The sequence below is a fragment of the Mauremys mutica genome, chromosome 2, assembly GCF_020497125.1.
Source record: "Mauremys mutica isolate MM-2020 ecotype Southern chromosome 2, ASM2049712v1, whole genome shotgun sequence".
Taxonomy (NCBI): domain Eukaryota; kingdom Metazoa; phylum Chordata; order Testudines; family Geoemydidae; genus Mauremys; species Mauremys mutica.
The window spans coordinates 259947258-259966137 of record NC_059073.1 but is presented as its reverse complement, the minus strand read 5'-3'; the positions used below and the strand labels follow the sequence as shown (position 1 = coordinate 259966137).

General features: G+C 44.4%; 1 protein-coding gene across 4 annotated transcripts in view; it reads left to right on the top strand.

The window, feature by feature from the left end:
• The window catches only part of PIP4K2A (phosphatidylinositol-5-phosphate 4-kinase type 2 alpha), a 188132-nt gene that overhangs the window by 57314 nt on the left and 111938 nt on the right, over positions 1-18880 (top strand). The window contains exon 1 of one of the 4 annotated variants that reach the window (XM_045006245.1): positions 14793-14894. The exons of the other annotated variants lie outside the window; for them this stretch is intronic. Within the exon in view, the coding sequence (XP_044862180.1) occupies positions 14892-14894 (3 nt within the window). The 5' untranslated portion in view covers positions 14793-14891. Of the gene's footprint in view, positions 1-14792; positions 14895-18880 lie in introns of those variants that run through there. 4 annotated transcript variants of the gene reach the window in all.

Here is an 18880-nt window from a genome sequence, read left to right as displayed (position 1 = left end):
GGGGGGAGGGAGAAGGAGGCCGAGGGCTCCTGCATTGTCTCCTTCCAGGCACCACCCCCTCACAGCTCCCATTGGCCGGGAACAGAGAACCGCAGCCAGTGGGAGATTTGTGGGAGGTACCTGGAGGAGCGGCAAGAGCAGCAGATGCATGGAACCCTGATCCCCTCCCCTTTTCCCCCAGGGGCTGCAGGGACACGGTTCCAGCTGCTTCCTGGAATGGAGCAGCGTGGGGCCAGGGCACGCCGTCAGGGAGCCTTCCCTGGCCCCGGTGCGCGCCGCTGCCACCCTGGAGCTGCTCTAGGTAAGCGGTGCCAGGCTGGAGCTCGCACCCTGAGCCCCCCCTGCACCCCAACTCCCTGCCCTGAGTCCCCTGCCGCATCCCGCACCCCTCCTGTATCCCACCCCCTGCCCTGAGCCCCCTGCCGCATCCCGCACCCCTCCTGCACCCCAACCCCCTGCCCTGAGCCCCTTGCTGCACCCTGCACCCCTCCTGCACTCCCTGCCCTGAGCCACCTGCTGCACCCTGCACCCCGACCCCGTGCCACACCCCTCACCCTCTTGCACCCCACACAAACTCCCTGCCCTGAGCCCCCTGCCGCACCCTGCACACCACCTGCATCCCCGGGGCAGCGTTGGGGTGGGGACTTTGGGGAAGGGGTTGGAATGGGGCGAGGAAGGGTTGGAATGGGGCAGGGCCTAATGGAAAGGGTGGAGTGGGGGTGGGGCCAGAGGCAGCGAGGGGTGTGTGTCAGTGATGCGGCCCTCAGGCCAATGCACTAGTCCTCATGTGGCCCTCAAGGTCATTTGAGTTTGATACCCCTGTTCTAAAGGGTATGAGTACCTCTTCTCACACTTGCAGCCCTGCTCTTTGGTGTCCAACTCCTAAATCTAAGGATCAAAAAGGATGGACCTTTTTGGAAGAAAAGGTATACTCAATTGGGAGCCTGGAGCTGAGGATAGCTAACCAGCAACTCTTATAACTTCAACTCTTGGGCCTCTATGTTGATGTTTAAGGAGTTGGTGCCAATGGACTCCAGAGCTGAGTTGGCAGCAGATCTTACAAGACCTGCCCTTTGATGGTGCAGTCCTATTCTCAGAGCAGATGGACTCCAGGCTGCACAGCTTAAAAGCCTACTAGGCAACCAGGAGATAGTTGGGCATACATACCCCGGCAACCCAATGCAGGCATTGTAAGCCACAACAATGCTCCTCTCCTCCTCGGCCGAGGCAGGACTTCTATAGATGGAGGGGTAAAAATGGCGGGCAAAAGTCTTCCCATCTGCCCCCTCTCCCTCTTGCCAGGGCCAGGGCCTGACTAAGCTATCGGCAGGCTCAAAACAGGTCTTTTGCAGGGGCACCTGAGGACAGCACACCAGCCACGTCACCAGATCCTTCCCCTTGTTTCTTGAATCATCTTTCCCACTTCTGCCATGCTTGGTCCCAAATAACATCGGACTACTGGGTTCTTTGCATGGTAGAAGTGGGATATTCTCTCCAATTTTGCTCCTCCCCTCCCCATCCCTCTTCAGGGATCCTTCTCACGAGCAACTCCTTATCCAGGAGCTGCAGGCACTCCTTGCCATGAGAGCGGTGGAGGAGATTCCTCAGGGGCAAGGGATTATATTTCTGTTGTTTCTTAATCCCCAAGCCTTTGAGGGCCTCAGACCCACTGTAGTTGACTGCAAACATTATCAGTTCACCGTCCTCTCCTTCGGCCTGTTGATGGCCCCCTGAGTGTTCACCAAGTGCATGATGGTCGTAACAGCCTTCCTCCAAAAGAGGCAGGTGCAGGTATACCCCTACCTCGACGACTGGCTGCTTAAGGGACACACCAGGGAACAGGTGGAGTCTTGCGTCTGATTGGTCACATCCACTTTCGAGAGTCTGGATCTCCTCCTCATCATGAGCAAGTCGACTTCGGGGCAGTATTGGACTTGATACAAGCGAGAGCGTTTCTGCCAGATGCCCACTTCCAAGTGATGGCAAACATTATTCAGGGCCTCAGGTGGTACCCGTCCACTACAGCAGGAGGATGCCTGAGCCTCTTCTGCCACATGGCAGCCTGCGTCTACATGGTCTGGCATGCCAGAATGAGGCTCAGACCTCTCCAAGCGTGGCTCGCTTTGGTCTACCGCCCAGGGCGTGACAGCCTGGACTCTGGTCACTGACAGTGTGCGAGGGAGTCCCCTTCAACAGGCCCCAGCCCTCTTTGTCCCTGGTAATGGACGGGTCAGCTCTGGGATGGGATGCGTATTTGGGACGCTTCCAAACGCAGGGCCTGTGGTTGCAGGTCGAGCTTTCACTCCATATCAATGAGAAGGAGTTGAGGGCTGTGAATCTAGCATCCCAAACCTTTCAGGTCCGGCTACAAGGGCAGTGCATGGCAATGATGACAGACAACACTACTGCCATGCTTTACATCAACAAGCAAGGGGAAGCCCATTCCTCTCCACTGTGTCAGGAAGCCCTCTAGCTCTGGGAGTTCTGCATAGCCCATTCCATTCACCTGAAGGCATCCTATCTCCAAGGAGCTCAGAATGAACTAGCGGACCACCTCAGCAGGTCCTTTCGCAACCACAAGTGGTCCATCCTCCCAAATGTCATATTCTCCATCTTCCAGAGGTGGGGGTTTCCCCAGGTTGATCTGTTTGCCACCCGGAGCAACAGAAAGTGCCCACAATTCTGTTCCTTCCGGAAACACAGCCCGGACTCTCTTGCAGACGCATTCCTGATCCCCTGGACAGAAACTCTGTTGTATGCTTTTCCGCCGATCCTTCTCATAAACAAAGTCCTACTCAAGACCCACAGAAACAGGGCAAGGCGCCGGCATTAGCAGACTCACAAACTTAATTTATACAGTTGAGTGCAATTTTCAAACTATGGGATATGAAAGAAAGAGAAACTGGGCAGCAGTATTTTTATTTTAACAAACACAATTGTCAGGGTCGTCTTTTAGTGAGAGTTCTCTTCCAAAGAGGTAGTTTGTCTTAATATAACACCATGCTCCTGGAGCTGTTGGTGGATGCCTCGATCACACTGCCACTACTCCCAGACCTGATCACACAGGACCACAGTCACCTCCATCACCCTGACCTCCAGTCCCTCCACCTCATGCCCTGGAAGCTTCATGGCTAGTCCCCGTGGAGCTCCTGTGCTCGGAACCGGTAAGAGAGGTCCTGCTTGGCAGCAGAAAACCCTCCACTAGGGCCACATATCTAGCACAGTGGAAAAGGTTCACATTCTGGTGTGCTCAGCATTGCACACCTCTGCCCCAGGCATCCATACCACTCATCCTGGAGTACCTGCTGCACCTGGAACAGCATGGTCTTGCAGGGTCATCCATCAAGGTGTGCCTTGCAGCTATTTTGGCCTTCCAGCTGGGAGCGGCCAGATGTTCAATCTTTGCCAGTCCTATGGTTGCCCATTTCCTCAAGGGCTTGGAGCGATTATACCCACAGGTTAGACAACCGCTCACTGTGTGGGACCTTAACCTGGTCCTCTCCAGGCTAATGGCTCCTCCCTTTGAACCACTGGTGACTTGCTCCCTTCTCTACCTCTCATGGAAGGTTGCCTTCCTGGTTGCCATTACCTCATCAAGGAGGGTGTCAGAGTTAAAGGCCCTCACTTCCAACCCTCCCCCCCACTCCGGTTTTCCATAAGGACAAGGTACAACTCAGACCTCACCTGGTCTTCCTTCCAAAGGTGGTGCTAGAAGTCCTGGCACAGTCAGGGAATTATGATGTAATTGGAATAACAGAGACTTGGTGGGATAACTCACATGATTGGAGTACTGTCATGGATGGATATAAACTGTTCAGGAAGGACAGGCAGGGCAGAAAAGGTGGGGGAGTTGCGTTGTATGTAAGAGAGCAGTATGACTGCTCAGAGCTCCGATATGAAACTGCAGAAAAACCTGAGAGTCTCTGGATTAAATTTAGAAGTATGAACAACAAGGGTAATGTCGTGGTGGGAGTCTGCTACAGACCACCAGACCAGGGGAATGAGGTGGACGAGGCTTTCTTCCAGCAATTAACAGAAGTTGCTAGATCACAGGCCCTGGTTCTCATGGGTGACTTTAATCACCCCGATATCTGCTGGGAGAGCAATACAGCGGTGCACAGACAATCCAGGAAGTTTCTGGAAAGTGTAGGGGACAATTTCCTGGTGCAAGTGCTGGAGGAACCAACTAGGGGGAAAGCTCTTCTTGACCTGCTGCTCACAAACAGGGAAGAAATAGTAGAGGAAGCAATAGTGGATGGGAACCTGGGAGGCAGTGACCATGAGATGGTCGAGTTCAGGATCCTGACACAAGGAAAAAAGGAAAGCAGTAGAACAGAGACCCTGGACTTCAGAAAAGCAGACTTTGACTCCCTCAGGGAACTGATGGGCAAGGTCCCCTGGGAGAATAACATGACGGGGAAAGGAGTCGAGGAAAGCTGGCTGTATTTTAAAGAAACCTTATTGAGGTTGCAGGAACAAACCATCCCGATGTGTAGGAAGAAAAGTAAATATGGCAGGCGACCAGTTTGGTTTAACAGTGAAATCCTTGCTCGTCTTAAACACAAAAAAACAGCTTACAAGAAGTGGAAGACTGGACAAATAACCAGGGAGGAGTATAAAAGTATTGCTCAGGCATGCAGGTGTGAAATTAGGAAGGCCAAATCACACTTGGAGTTGCAGCTAGCCGGAGATGTTAGGAGTAACAAGAAGGGTTTCTTTAGGTATGTTAGCAACAGGAAGAAAGTCAAGGAAAGTGTGGGCCCCTTGCTGAATGAGGGAGGGAACCTAGTGACGGAGGATGTGGAGAAAGCTAGTGTACTCAATGCTTTTTTTGCCTCTGTCTTCACAGACAAGGTCAGCTCCCAGACAGCTGCACTCTGCAGCACGGTACGGGGAGGAGGTGACCAGCTCTCTGTGGAGAAAGAAGTAGTTCGGGACTATTTAGAAAAGCTGGACGAGCACAAGTCCATGGGGCCGGATGCGCTGCATCCGAGGGTGCTAAAGGAGTTGGCTGATGAGATTGCAGAGCCATTGGCCATTATCTTTGAAAAATCATGGCGATCGGGGGAGGTCCCAGACGACTGGAAAAAAGCTAATGTAGTGCCCATCTTTTTTAAAAAGGGAAGAAGGAAGATCCAGGGAACTACAGGCCAGTCAGTCTCACCTCAGTCCCTGGAAAAATCATGCAACAGGTCCTCAAGGAATCAATCCTGAACCACTTAAAGGAGGGGAAAGTGATCAGGAACAGTCAGCATGGATTCACCAAGGGCAAGTCATGCCTGACTAACCTAATTGCCTTCTACGATGAGATAACTGGCTCTGTGGATGAGGGGAAAGCAGGGGATGTGCTATTTCTGGACTTTAGCAAAGCTTTTGATACAGTCTCCCACAGTATTCTTGCCAGCAAGTTAAAGAAGTCTGGGCTGGATGAATGGACGGTAAGGTGGATAGAAAACTGGCTAGATGGTCGGGCTCAACGGGTAGTGATCAATGGTTCCATGTCTAGTTGGCAGCCGGTATCAAGTGGAGTGCCCCAAGGGTCAGTGCTGGGGCCGGTTTTATTCAATATCTTCATTAACGATCTGGAGGATGGTGTGGACTGCACCCTTAGCAAGTTTGCAGATGACACTAAACTGGGAGGAGTGGTTGATACGCTGGAGGGTAGGGCTAGGATACAGAGGGACCTAGACAAATTAGAGGATTGGGCCAAAAGAAATCTGATGAGGTTCAACAAGGACAAGTGCAGAGTCCTGCACTTAGGACGGAAGAATCCCATTCACTGTTACAGATTAGGGACCGAATGGCTGGGCAGCAGTTCTGCAGAAAAGGACCTAGGGGTTATGGTGGATGAAAAACTGAATATGAGTCAACAGTGTGCCCTTGTTGCCAAGAAGGCTAATGGCATTTTGGGTTGTATAAGTAGGGGCATTTCCAGCAGATTGAGGGATGTGATCGTTCCCCTCTGTTCAGCACAGGTGAGGCCTCATTTGGAGTACTGTGTCCAGTTTTGGGCCCCACACTACAAGAAGGATGTGGATAAATTGGAGAGAGTCCAGCGGAGGGCAACAAAAATGATTAGGGGCTGGAGCACATGACTTATGAGGAGAGGCTGAGGGAACTGGGATTGTTTAGTCTGCAGAAGAGAAGAATGAGGGGGGATTTGATAGCTGCTTTCAACTACCTGAAAGGGGGTTCCAAAGAGGATGGATCTAGACTGTTCTCAGTGGTAGAAGATGACAGAACAAGGAGTAATGGTCTCAAGTTGCAGAGGGGGAGGTTTAGGTTGGACATTAGGAAAAACTTTTTCACTAGTAGGGTGGTGAAGAACTGGAATGGGTTACCTAGGGAGGTAGTGGAATCTCCTTCCTTAGAGGTTTTTAAGGTCAGGCTTGACAAAGCCCTGGCTGGGATGATTTAGTTGGGTTTGGTCCTGCTTTGAGCAGGGGGTTGGACTAGATGACCTCCTGAGGTCCCTTCCAACCCTGAGATTCTATGATTCTATGATATTTTCCCACCAACTGGGACGTTTTTCTTCCTGTCTTCTTCCCTAAGCCTCACACTAATGTCCGAGAACAGAGGCTCCACTCGCTGGATGTTCGGTGGGTGCTAGCTTTTTACATTGAGTGCACGAAGCCGTTCCGGAAGTCGAACTAGCTGTTCATGGCGGTTGCGGACTGTATGAAAGGCCTCCCAGTCTCATCTCAGAGGATCTTGTCGTGGATCACGTTCTTTATCCAGACATGCTACAAGCTGGCCAACGTTCCAGCCCCAACCCTCACAGCACACTCCACAAGGGCGCAGGCTTCTTTGGCGGCGTTCCTGACCTGGGTTCCAATACGAGAGATCTGCAGGGCGGCAATATGGTCCTCGGTACATACGTTCACCTCTCATTACGCCATCATCCAACACACCAGAGATGGCGCAGCATTCGGCAGAGCGGTGCTCCAGTCAATGATTCCATAACTGACTCCACCGCCTAGATAGGGCTTGGGAGTCACCTAAATGGAATCGATCTGAGCAATCACTCGAAGAAGAAAAAACGGTTACTCACCTTCTTGTAACTGTTCTTCGAGATATGGTGCTCATATCCATTCCAATACTACTTGTCTGTCGGAGTAGCCAGCAATAAGGAACTGGGGCCGGGTCGGCAGGGTCCTGTATTTATGAAGGCGCCACTCCAGGGGGCTCCACAGCCGACCCAACAGCAGCTGTTAAGGGAAAACTTTCTGACGACTGGGCACACTGCACGTGCACACCTAATTTGAATCGATATGAACAACACCTCTCGAAGAACAACAGTTAAAGAAGATTAGTAACTGTTTTTTATGCAGGAGAGATCTGTTCCCTTAGATGAATTCAAGGTATGTAATAATCTACAATGTAATTCATTGAAGCAATGAATTTAGTATGTTCTGGATATTATTATTACTCTTGTCATTGCACCAAATCTACAAAATACTTTTTAAATGTTAACATAAAACTAATCTTTTAAAGGTAAATTGGATTTGTGTTTCTAAGTCTCTAGTTTTATGGAATTATTGTGTTTAGATAGTAATTCATGTGTTTAAAATATTCCTTTTAAAATATTGCCCTTTTGAATGTGACCTGAGAGAAAAATTTAATACCAGCAATTTTAGAAATATGTGCTGCAAGCTCTCAAGTAACCAGGATATGAGGAGAATTTTAATATCTTTCAGTTAAAACCTAGCAATTTGTAATTTTTTTTAAAGCCTGAGTTTGGACTTTTCATTTCTTCCAGGGCACTGGTTAGATGAGGGTTCAAAGTCTTAAACTTGCTAAGATAAAGTCTCATGAATGGAAGACAGGGATTATTGTGGTAGTGTTAGTTTTAACAGTGTGTTTTTATTTTTAGTAGACTCAAACTTAATTTATAGAGTTGAGTGCAATTTTCAAACTATGGGATATAAAAGAAAATGAAACTGGGCAGCAGTATTTTTATTTTAACAAACACAATTGTCAGGGTCGTCTTTTAGTGAGAGTTCTCTTCCAAAGAAGTAGTTTGTCTTATTAAAGTATGAATTTTGTTATATTGTTAAATTCATCCTGTTTTCTGTCTCCAGCGTTTAATAGTTTTTTTCAGGCTGTCTGTCCTGTGACCCATATCATTATGGGAAAACAGGATTATGGGTTTACATGGTAAAACTAGTCAACTATAAATTCATCATTTAATGTTGACTTATTTACAGACATCTTTGCCTTCTAAAGCTGCTGTGGATTTCTATCCTGACTGCAATTGACAGTTTACTTAGAAAATAATCTTAACAGCAGTTAATACTTTTTTAACAGGAGATTTATTTTATCAAAATTTTCAAAAAATTTTTTAAATGATTTTGGGTACCTCCATGTTTGGGTGCCCAATCTGAGAAACCATGGGCCTAGTTCTCAGATGTGCTGAGTTTCTACAACTACAGCAAAAGCTAGTGGGAGCTGCAGATTCAGCAACTCTGAAAACCAGGTCCAATGTGTCATCAGTTGGGTACCTAAAATCACTGGCAACTATTGAAACATTGGATTCAGACAGTTCTACACTACAAATTTTTGCTGGCATAGTTATGTTGGTCAGAAATGTGATGAGCTGTGATCCCTGACTGACATAATTCTACCAGCAAAAGCCACTAGTGTAAACATAGTTATATGAGCAAAAATCTGTTTTTGCCAGAATAGCTTGGTCTGGAATAAGGGGCTGGGGGCTGGAATAAGCTATGCCAGTTAAAGCGTAGTTTTTCCATCATAACAGTGGTCCCACTAGGAAGCTTTGCTCATGTGGTATACCAGTATAGCTATACTGGCAAAGCCTTCCAAATGCATAACTGGCCTTAATATCTAGATAAAAGTAAAATAGTCACATCAGTGAGACTTGCAATAAAATTTAATTTCCACATTGTGAAACTAGACAAAACACTATTTAATAACTGAATACTATGGTTTGTTTTCATATGTGCTAAACATAGCACAAGGGAATTCTCTTCAAGTATCTGATCTTGCAAGGTGCTGAGTGCCCTCATTCTCGCATTGATATCAGGGGGAGTTGAGGATGCTCAGCATCTTGGAGGAGGAGGAGGTTAGTATCTCACAGGATCAGGTCTCAAGGGACTGATGTAGAATAGTCCTCAGTATGAGGCTGTATAGAAATGATTTGCGGGGAGTCTTGGGTGTGAATTATAAGCTTCTTGCAGCAGAGACTCTCTTACTCTTGTCTGTACAGTGCCTGTCAGAGTGGGAACTCTTATCTGTCGGGGGCCTGTAGGTGCTATTGTAGTGCAAAAGATTAATAATAATAAATTACACCATACTACTGAGTACAAATGAAAACATGATCTTGATGGACCTGGTTAATTGCCCATTGAAGTGAATGGGTAAACTTCAGTGGGGGATGGGGCAGGCTAATTCCCATATTTCCCTGTTCAGTCTACCTTCTCTACAATGGGGAAAGAAATGAAAATGGATACATGTAAAAATAATTACTTGCAAAGAAAAGAATAATCTTATCTTTGAAACAAATTCACTTTCTCCCACTCCAAACCCAAAGGTACAGAGCACTTTATAGAACAAAAGGATTCAACCCTTGCCTTGAAAACCTTATAGTCTAAGGTTAGACATAGCATGAAAAACAATAATTGACAAAATGTGGGGGAGTTAAGAAAAGTAAGGATAAAAAAAAGTTGTAGTAATTATGTACACATTGTGAAGGCTTTGTGATTCTTTGATAATGTATGTACACCTCTACCCCGATAGAACACGACCTGATATAACACAAATTCGGATATAACGTGGTAAAGCAGTGGGGAGCCCTGGGCCCTTTAAATCCCCACCCGAGCCCTACTACCAGAGCTCCAGCAGTGATTTAAAGGGACCAGGGGCTCCCTGCAGTGGCTGGAGCATTGGGCCCTTTAAATCACCGTCAGGGAAGGCGGTCCAGTCCGGCACGCCGTACCGGACCAAACCTGATATAAGGCGGTCTCACCTATAAGGCGGTGAGATTTTTTTGGCTCTCGAGGACCATGTTATATCGGGGTAGAGGTGTAATTATAATTGCATTTTTGTCTGTCTCCACAGCAGAGAGTTTAGGTGAAGGAAGATCATGTCAAGCATTTTTATTGGTTTATTTCATTAATTGAACTGTTAAGTTGCAGTCCATAATTATACAAGGGGCACACGATATACAGAATGCTCTGTAATTTTGAAAGGGAGAAAAAAAGAAATTCTGAACTGAATTTCCCCTGCAATATAGGTTGTTGCATAATTAAGTCCAAAATTGAATGAGATGAACAACTTTTATGCATAAAATGCAAATTCAAATATCAGTATTATTGATGAGATTCATAAAATAACATCCAGAAAACAAACCGGCTATAAACAAACTATTACAAGATCTATTCTAGGATGTTAGTATTTTGGATTCATCTGAGTGGAGATTGTCATGCAAACAAGGGTGTCATGGTTCAAAATAGGGACAGTCAGCTAAATTAAAAGAAACATTCTTGAGAAATTACTTTTGTCTTTATTCTTCACATACTCTCAAAATGCAATCCATCCTGTGATATAATGATGATAGTTGTTGTCTCTGCATCTGTGATAAATGAAGTGGGCACGGGTATCTCCCTTTTATGGACACCCAGCCAGCCAGTTAGCTATAAAATCCCTGTTAGTAGCTGTTCTCTACTTGCTTTACCTGTAAAGGGTTAAGAAGTCCATAGTAAAAGAAAGGGAGTGGGCACCTGACCAAAAGAGCCCATGGGAAGGCTAGAATCTTTTAAAATTGGGGGAAAAACTTCCCCTTTGTCTGTGTTATTCTCCCAGAGCGTGGAGAGAGGGCTGGAACTATGCTGTAAAAAGCTTTGGGCCAGGTATGAAAAATCATCAGATCGTACCTAGAAACTACTCATTTGAAACCCCAGATATGTAAGTAGATCAGGAAATGTCTAGGAAGACGTGATTAGATTTCTCTTTTATTTCTTTATGGCTTGTGCACTCCTCTTTGCTAACTCCAGGTGCTTTTGTTTTGCTTGTAACCTTTAAGCTGGACCTCAAGAGAGTGTTGGGTTGGGGTGGCTGGAGGAGGAGGCGAAGAGATGCAGAGGATGAGTGAAGGAGAGGGCACAGAAGCGCACGTGATGGGGAGGGGACTGAGTGGGGCTGGGGTGAAGCTGAGTGAGGGCAGATCTGGGGGTGGGGCTACGGTCCAGGCACATGCTTCCCTCCTCCCCCAATGGAGGAGTCACGTGCTGCCCATGGGTACATTAAAAGATGTTGACTTGAGTTTTTTCCACACTGAGTTAAAGAATAGGGTTTTAAACATTTTTATGATTTCAGCATTTAAGGTTCTGAAAATCTAATATTCAGTTCTGGTTGTGATTTTAAAGAAGGACTCATTTAGTGTGTAATGTATCTTTATGTGCAAGTGTCTGGTTTAGATAGAAACCCTTTGTTTTCTGCTTGATCAAGTATATGAAGCTCAGTACCGTAGGTGTTATGGCTCTAACGGATACATTTGAGAGACATGCCAGATCATCAGCCTCTGGCAATACAAACTCTGCCTCCCAGGCTTCTGCAGGCCTTGCTCTCTGTATAGGTTAACGAAAGGCACACACCAGCCCCGAGTCCTCAGAAAGTTCCCTGTAGTATCCTGCCCCATATCCACTGAACACTCAGAATTATCAGGTCTGCTGTTCCCAAAGGAACAATATACACCAGCTTGTAAGAGTCAGCTCAGGAACCACTTTTCTTAACACCAGAACTTTGATAATAAGCATTCTTGTTTTCATTATAAATATATCTAAGAGCAGAGATTCAAGTGATAGTGAGTAAGAATATTGGAAACAGTTTCCTATCAAACAAAATCATAGAATGCTTTTATAAACTAAACTTAACTAACAAGTTAAGCTTCTTCAGACAGGAAGATATCTCACCTGAAGTTCTCTGATTTTTTTTTTTTAACCAAGCCTGGTTGAGACCCCTGCTTCCTCTTCCTGTGACTTTTCTCTCTTTGAAGTTTTCACAATCCTTCATTAGCGTTCAGTTCAGACTGATGAGAGGAGACCCATTGTCAACTATATAATAATTAATTTACATGTAACAGCCAGCTAGATAAATATTTCTTGTCTGACAGAACCTGTTTTTCACCTTAGCTGGTAACCAGTGCCTAAACAGACTGCACATATTTCACAAGGATCGCTTTTATTTGAGACTCCACATGACATTTTCTGGCTAACTAGAATGCACATACCAGACTCAGGAGATTCCTGTAACCCCTGGGCACTCCCTTGCTAATTGGCATGAAGAGATTCTTGCATCACAGGGTCGTTAAAGTTGAATATGCCAAAAACATGACCAACTGTGCTGATTCAGTGATTCTGAGGAGATGAGGAATACAAATATACTGGAGTTATTAGATTAGAAGCCAATCATAAAAGCCCAGTAATAAATCCTGAAGTTGACATGGCTAGCAAAAGCCCTCCTTTAGCTCTTAAGACTGCACAGTATTTTTGGTGTCGTTTGGGGAATGCTTACCCGTAGAAATGAAAACAAATTCTTAAGTTCCTTGGAGAAAATAAATTACGTTCATAGTAGCTAAATAGAGAAAACTAGGGAGCATGACCATTTTGGCTAAATTAACTTTATCTGCCCCATTGACTGATGGAGGTCTTTCTGCTCTTGCAGACCTCAACTGTGGTATGTAAGAAGGTTTTTCTAATTTGTTTTCTAGAAGTAGAAGGGGCTTTATGTTAATGTCCAATCATACATGAGTGTTCAGAAGAGCACGATATCTGTGAGCAATGTCATATCAGAGGATTTAGTTGAGAAATTTATTCAGTTCACTTTATTTGTATGTATATCTGTATCTTTCACATTATATGGAATAAACTTGTAAGGAAAGGCAATTCAAGTATCAACCAGTTTGGCTGTGCAGATACAGATTTGCAACCTACTATAACAACAAAAGGAGTAATGCAGACATTAAATTCAAAAGATCTGAGACAATTTCTTTACCCTGAACCAAAAATGACTTATGTTGGGGGGAAAAAAAATCTGAAAAATGTTTATAATAAGGCATGAATGTTTTTAGTGTATGACACTGGTGCCAGAATAGGTACTTGCCCTGATTTTCTCAGATTAATAGAAATTGGCATTCTAAATTCTCTCTCTCTCTCTCTCTCTCTCTCTCTCTCGTGAGAGAAATAAGAATTTCTACAAATTTAGAGATTCCTTTTAATTAGGAAGCAAGAGTAGTTTTGAATTATTTGCTCCCATTGGGTGCAACAGCTAACAGATTGTTTTTAACTAATTATCTCTTTTCAAGATGGCTGAGTTGATGCAAATGTTTTTCTGTGGTACAGCTTGAAATTTGTAGGAAACAATAAAACCATGTTTGGCAGAAATTTCTGATACCTGTTGCTGAAATTTTATGGTTCTTGCTTCCTGATTGCTTAGAAAAATTGTTGTTCTGAAAGGATCTTCTTTGAAATGTTGTATTGAATCCATACAATGTACTGGTTGTACATCTAGTGTACAAATTTCCACTACAGATAAAACCATCAGACTACTTTAGTCTGTGACTTAATATCTGAATCCAAGTCTCCAGAAGCAAGGGCTAGTGCTTTCACTTATTACATCACCTCAGGCTCATACACCCACCTTTTAAATTTAGCCTGGTTGGGTCAACATAAGCTGCTTTGTGTTAACTTAGCTGTGGAAGTGTTTTTGCTTAAATTTGGGTCCTGATGTCATAAGTGCCTCTCCATGCCGATTTAGTAACACCACCTCCCCGACTGGCGTAGAGTAATGGTTGATGATGCAGTGTAGTCACTGTGTTGCTTACATCAACTGTTTCTGGCTTTCAGAAGCCATCCCACAGTGCCCCACACTGACAATACAATAGAAACCAAGTGCTCCTGGTGAGGATGCTCACCACTGGTACAAGAAGCCAAGTGTGCGTGCGCACACAAGCAATTTAAAAACTGTAGTGTCTGTTTGTTGACGTATGTTAGGTTGACATAATTTTGTAGTGTAGACATGGCCTAAGTCTTTTAAAGATCTGGGTGAAATCCTGGACTCAATAAATTCAGTGGGAGTTTTGCCTTCAGGGGAGCCAGGATTTTACGCCTTATTCTACAACTGTCCTCAGCTGATTGTGGTATTTTTCTAACTACCTCCCACCCAAAATTATTTTTAAATTGTAATTTTATATCTAATTGTATTTTTGGTATTTTGGGTGGGGACTTATATTGTGTTTTATGACCCCTTTATTAATATATGTTCATAGTGTGAGCAGATGCCCAGTGCACCTTGGAAGGGAGAAGAGGGTACTTGATGCAACAGAATTATCATAATTACACTGGGAGCCACAGTATCCTTCTCCATCCCTTAATACTCCCTTTATACTTCTTTACATGCTGATGAAAATGAACCCTTCACTATTGAGATCCTTCTACCCCCAACCAATAGAAAATTTGTATAAGGGAGATATTGCTTGCCAGCAGACTTACACTGTGTATACTTGCTCAGTTTATTTTTTAAAATGTATAATCAATGTAACTTGCATGCACAGTAACACTGAACACTCAGTATATGCCATTGTTAACTATACATAGTTCCTATTGAGACAAGGTGGGTGAGGTAGTATCTTTTACAGCTGGTCCAATAAAAGATATTACTATACCTCACCCACCTTCTCTTTAATGTACTGGGAACAGCACAGCTACAACAACGCTGCATACATTATTCCTATAGTACATTTTATTATTTTTGTTTTTTGCACATAGAGGCCTTAATGAAGAGTCACATTGTGAAAAATGTTACACGCAGACATTCGCTGCCCCAAAGAGTTTACAGTCTCTTGCAACAAGATATAACGTGGACAAAATAAACACATGGTAAGTGAAGGAGAAGGTGAAGGTAGTAACAGTGAAATGAATGAGTTTTGCGCTGTGAGCAGTAGTCACAGCTAGCCACCTGCTTAGCTGTGGTCAGGGCCGGCTCCAGAGCGGCCCTTTCCCGGGGGGGCGGCAGGCTGGGCCGGCGGACCTGCCGCAGTCATGCCTGCGGGAAGTCCACCGGAGCCCCGGGAGCAGCGGACCTGCCACAGGCATGACTGCGGAGGGGACGCTCAGCCGGCGGCTCCAGTGGACCTCCCGCAGGCGTGACTGCGGACGGTTCGCTGGTCCCGCGGCTCGGCTGGACCTCCCGCAGGCATGACTGCGGCAGCTCAACCGGAGCCGCCGGACCAGCGAACCGCCCGCAGCTGCGGGAGGTCCAGCCGAGCCGTGCGACCACCGGACCCTCCGCAGTCATGCCCGCGGGAGGTCCGCTGCTCCCGCGGCTCGGGGGCGCCTTCCGGGCATGACTGCTTGGGGCGGCCAAATTGCTAGAGCCGCCCCTGGCTGTGGTCACATAAGTTTTGGAAATCAGACTCTATAATATACATGGGAAAAGTCAATGAGATGAAAGATAAATCCTCTAACAAATATGTTTAGTGGATCCCTGACCTTGAGACATTTTCAATAAAAATGGGAAGTGAAGAAAAAATGTAGAGTGGAATGTGCTACAAAAAGTATCCTTTTGTTCTGGGTAAATTAGCTTTTAAATATTGTTTTCAAAACACTTATTTTATTATTTGTCTAGGCAGAGCTTGCTTTGCTGACTTGTTAATGTTTGTTTTTTATTAAATATGCTTACACATGCCTTTGAGCTTACCATTACATTTCAAGTATTTAGAGACCCAGGATATATTGTATAAATACATTGTATGGCAGAATTGGGGTTACAAACCTGCCAATTAAGTCTGTGTGCAGTAAACATTATTAGATGATTACTAGTGTTCATCAGAATAGCCAGATAACAGTGATTTGGGGGGGGATTTTTTTTTTAAAAAGCTTTATGGATGTGAACTGGCGGTGTAGTGAATCTAACATATTATCAATTCAGATCTTGAACTCTTTGAGTGGGTTGTTTATTCTTTAGTTTCCAGTTGGCAGTTGTCACCATTTTAAAAAAAAAGAGAGAATAGAGAAGCACTATATGACAGTCTGCTTAGGATGAGTGAAGAATGAGCTAACAAGATACAGATCAAGGCTGAAGTGCACTCAGAACAGGTTCAGTGTGTAAGCTTGAGCAGCCTCTGAGTGCTCTATGGAATGTAGTTGGCATATCACACGCTCTTTTTGTATGATTGTACCTTGGTATTGTGTTCATGTGTCTATTGGACTGACTTTTTTGTAGAATCTACAGTAGAACATCTAGGAAAGTAGCAATGTATTTATGTATTTTGAGAGAGAAGAATTGAGACCTTTTAGAGGTTCTCACTGCTGTCTGACCTGGTGCAATGTGGTACATCTTAAAACCACCTTTTCCTTTATACAAAGGTGAATATTTGCATTATTATCTTGGTGCCTTTTACATCCTCTCTTTTTTTAGATGTTCTCTTGTGAAGTTTTCAAGGCAAAGCTGGTAAACTAAAGCACATCCTTTTAACCTATAGGAACTTGTTTGTTTCTTTAAAGTAATTAGAAAAAATGATGTCAGATTTGCTATCAATAATCACTTCTGACAAGTGTAAATAATAATGCAAAGTGTTTCAAATGGAGGATATCAGCTTCTATGAAAGATATAGTAGTGATACAACTTCTCGTTAGTATGCAAACCACAATAAGGAAAATTTGTGTGTTCAGCTATTTCTGTTCCAAAAGTAAAATATTGTTTTATCAGTTTTGTGGGGTGTTCACTGGTGTATAACTTGCAAATGATGCTAAGTTGTTTGAACTATATTCCACATCCTGTTTTCTTTCTAAATGCTAAATTAGAAAAAGCAGATGAGCTCATGTTTGTTGTGTGTATGCCACTCATCCAAATCATTGTGGTTTTGGCTATTTGCAATTTCTCTTTCAGGCTGAGATTGTTTGTGAATGACATTACTTGGCTTTCAAAAGCCACTTGGCACTTTATAAACACCTTTGCATCTCAAGTTTCTCACATACCTGAATATACAGCCTTCATTAACAGATTTCCTCATTGACATTAGTATCATTTATGCATGTCCTTTCAGTTCTAGCTTTTCTAGAGTATCAGAGCATCGTGACATTTAATCTGGGCTTCTCAGTTTCTATTTGGTAGACTTGTGTAAAAGCGAAGAGTATTTGGCAAATACATGGTGTAAATTTTTGCACTCAAATGAAAAGTGCATGCTGATGCACAGAAGGTTTTTTTAAAACTACATTAGCAAAAATGTGGCATTACACTTGTGTACATATAGCAGATGCACTGGGTTTTCTAGAATATGGACATCTCCTATGTTTTGATTCCTTAGGGGTTTTTTGGATTCATTTCTTAACATTAGGGTTTGGTGTGACTTTGTTTTGAGATAGTTTGCTCCATAGACTTTCTTGAAGGAGAATGTCAACTTAAAATTACATGGAAAAGTAATGATGGCCAAATTATAAAATAATGTTCAATTAGATGTTTTGGGGTCTGGATAGTCTCAATTTAAAGATGGCTGTATTAGCAGGTTTTGGTAAATACCCAAATAGTCTCTCTAGCTCCACGTCTTAATATGTATACCTCTGACCACATGGTGTAAAAAGCAGTCTTTTCAATAAATAGATTGGGACAAATCTGTAAATGATAAGTTAGATGTATATAAGACAACAAGGAAACAGTATTTGTTACAAATAATTCTCTTCTTTCCTTCTCTCCCATTTATGTCACAGTATTCTGTTTTCCATAATGGATGCATGAACAATGAACTTCTCTCACCTATGAGATACTTCATTATGTTCATACTGCTGAAAATGACAACTAAAAATTCTTTAATGACAACATCTGTTTTTTAGCATGAATTAATAGATATTTTATTAGGTGTTTTATTTGATTAATGATTTTGTACAGTAGTTCAGAGTCAGGGTATGTCTACACTACCGGATTATTCCGATTTTTACAGAAACTGTTTTTAAAACGGATTGTATAAAGTTGAGTGCACGCGACCACACTAAGCACATTAATTCGGCGGTGTGCTTCCATGTACTGAGGCTAGCGTTGATTTCCGGAGTGTTGCACTGTGGGTAGCTATCCCATAGCTATCCCATAGTTCCCGCAGTCTCCCCTGCCCATTGGAATTCTGGGTTGAGATCCCAATGCATGATGGGGCAAAAACAGTGTCGCGGGTGATTCTGGGTAAATGTCGTCACTCAATCCTTCCTACGTGAAAGCAACGGCAGACAATCATTTCACGCCATTTTTCCCCTGGATTGCCCTGGCAGACACCATAGCATGGCAACCATGGAGCCCATTTAGCCTTTTTTCACTGTCACCATATGTGTACTGGATGCTGCTGACAGACGCGGTACTGCAGTGCTACACAGCAGCATTCATTTGCCTTTGCAAGGTAGCAGAGACGGTTATCTGCCCTATTGCACCATCTGCTGCTTTAGAAATTGGCAATGACGGTTACCAGTCCTATTGTACCGTCTGCTGCAGTCATGGGTGCTCCTGGCTGGCCTTGCTGAGGTCGGCTGGGGGCGCATGGACAAAAATGGGAATGGCTCCCCAGGTCATTCCCTTCTTATGTTTTGTCTAAAAATAGAGTCAGTCCTGCCCTAGACTATGGGGCAAGCCTACTAGAGAACCAGAGAGCACAGCCGCTCCGGGTCAGACCCCCAGACATCCTGCAGAAATGATGATCTGCATGCTATTCTAGGGGCTGCCCCTGCAACAACCCCACCCGTTGCTTCCCTCCTCCCACACCCCTCCTGGGCTACCATGGCAGTTATCCCCCCATTTGTGTGATGAAGTAATAAAGAATGCATGAATAAGAAACACTGACTTTTTAGTGAGATAAAATAAGGGGGAGGCAGCCTCCAGCTGCTAT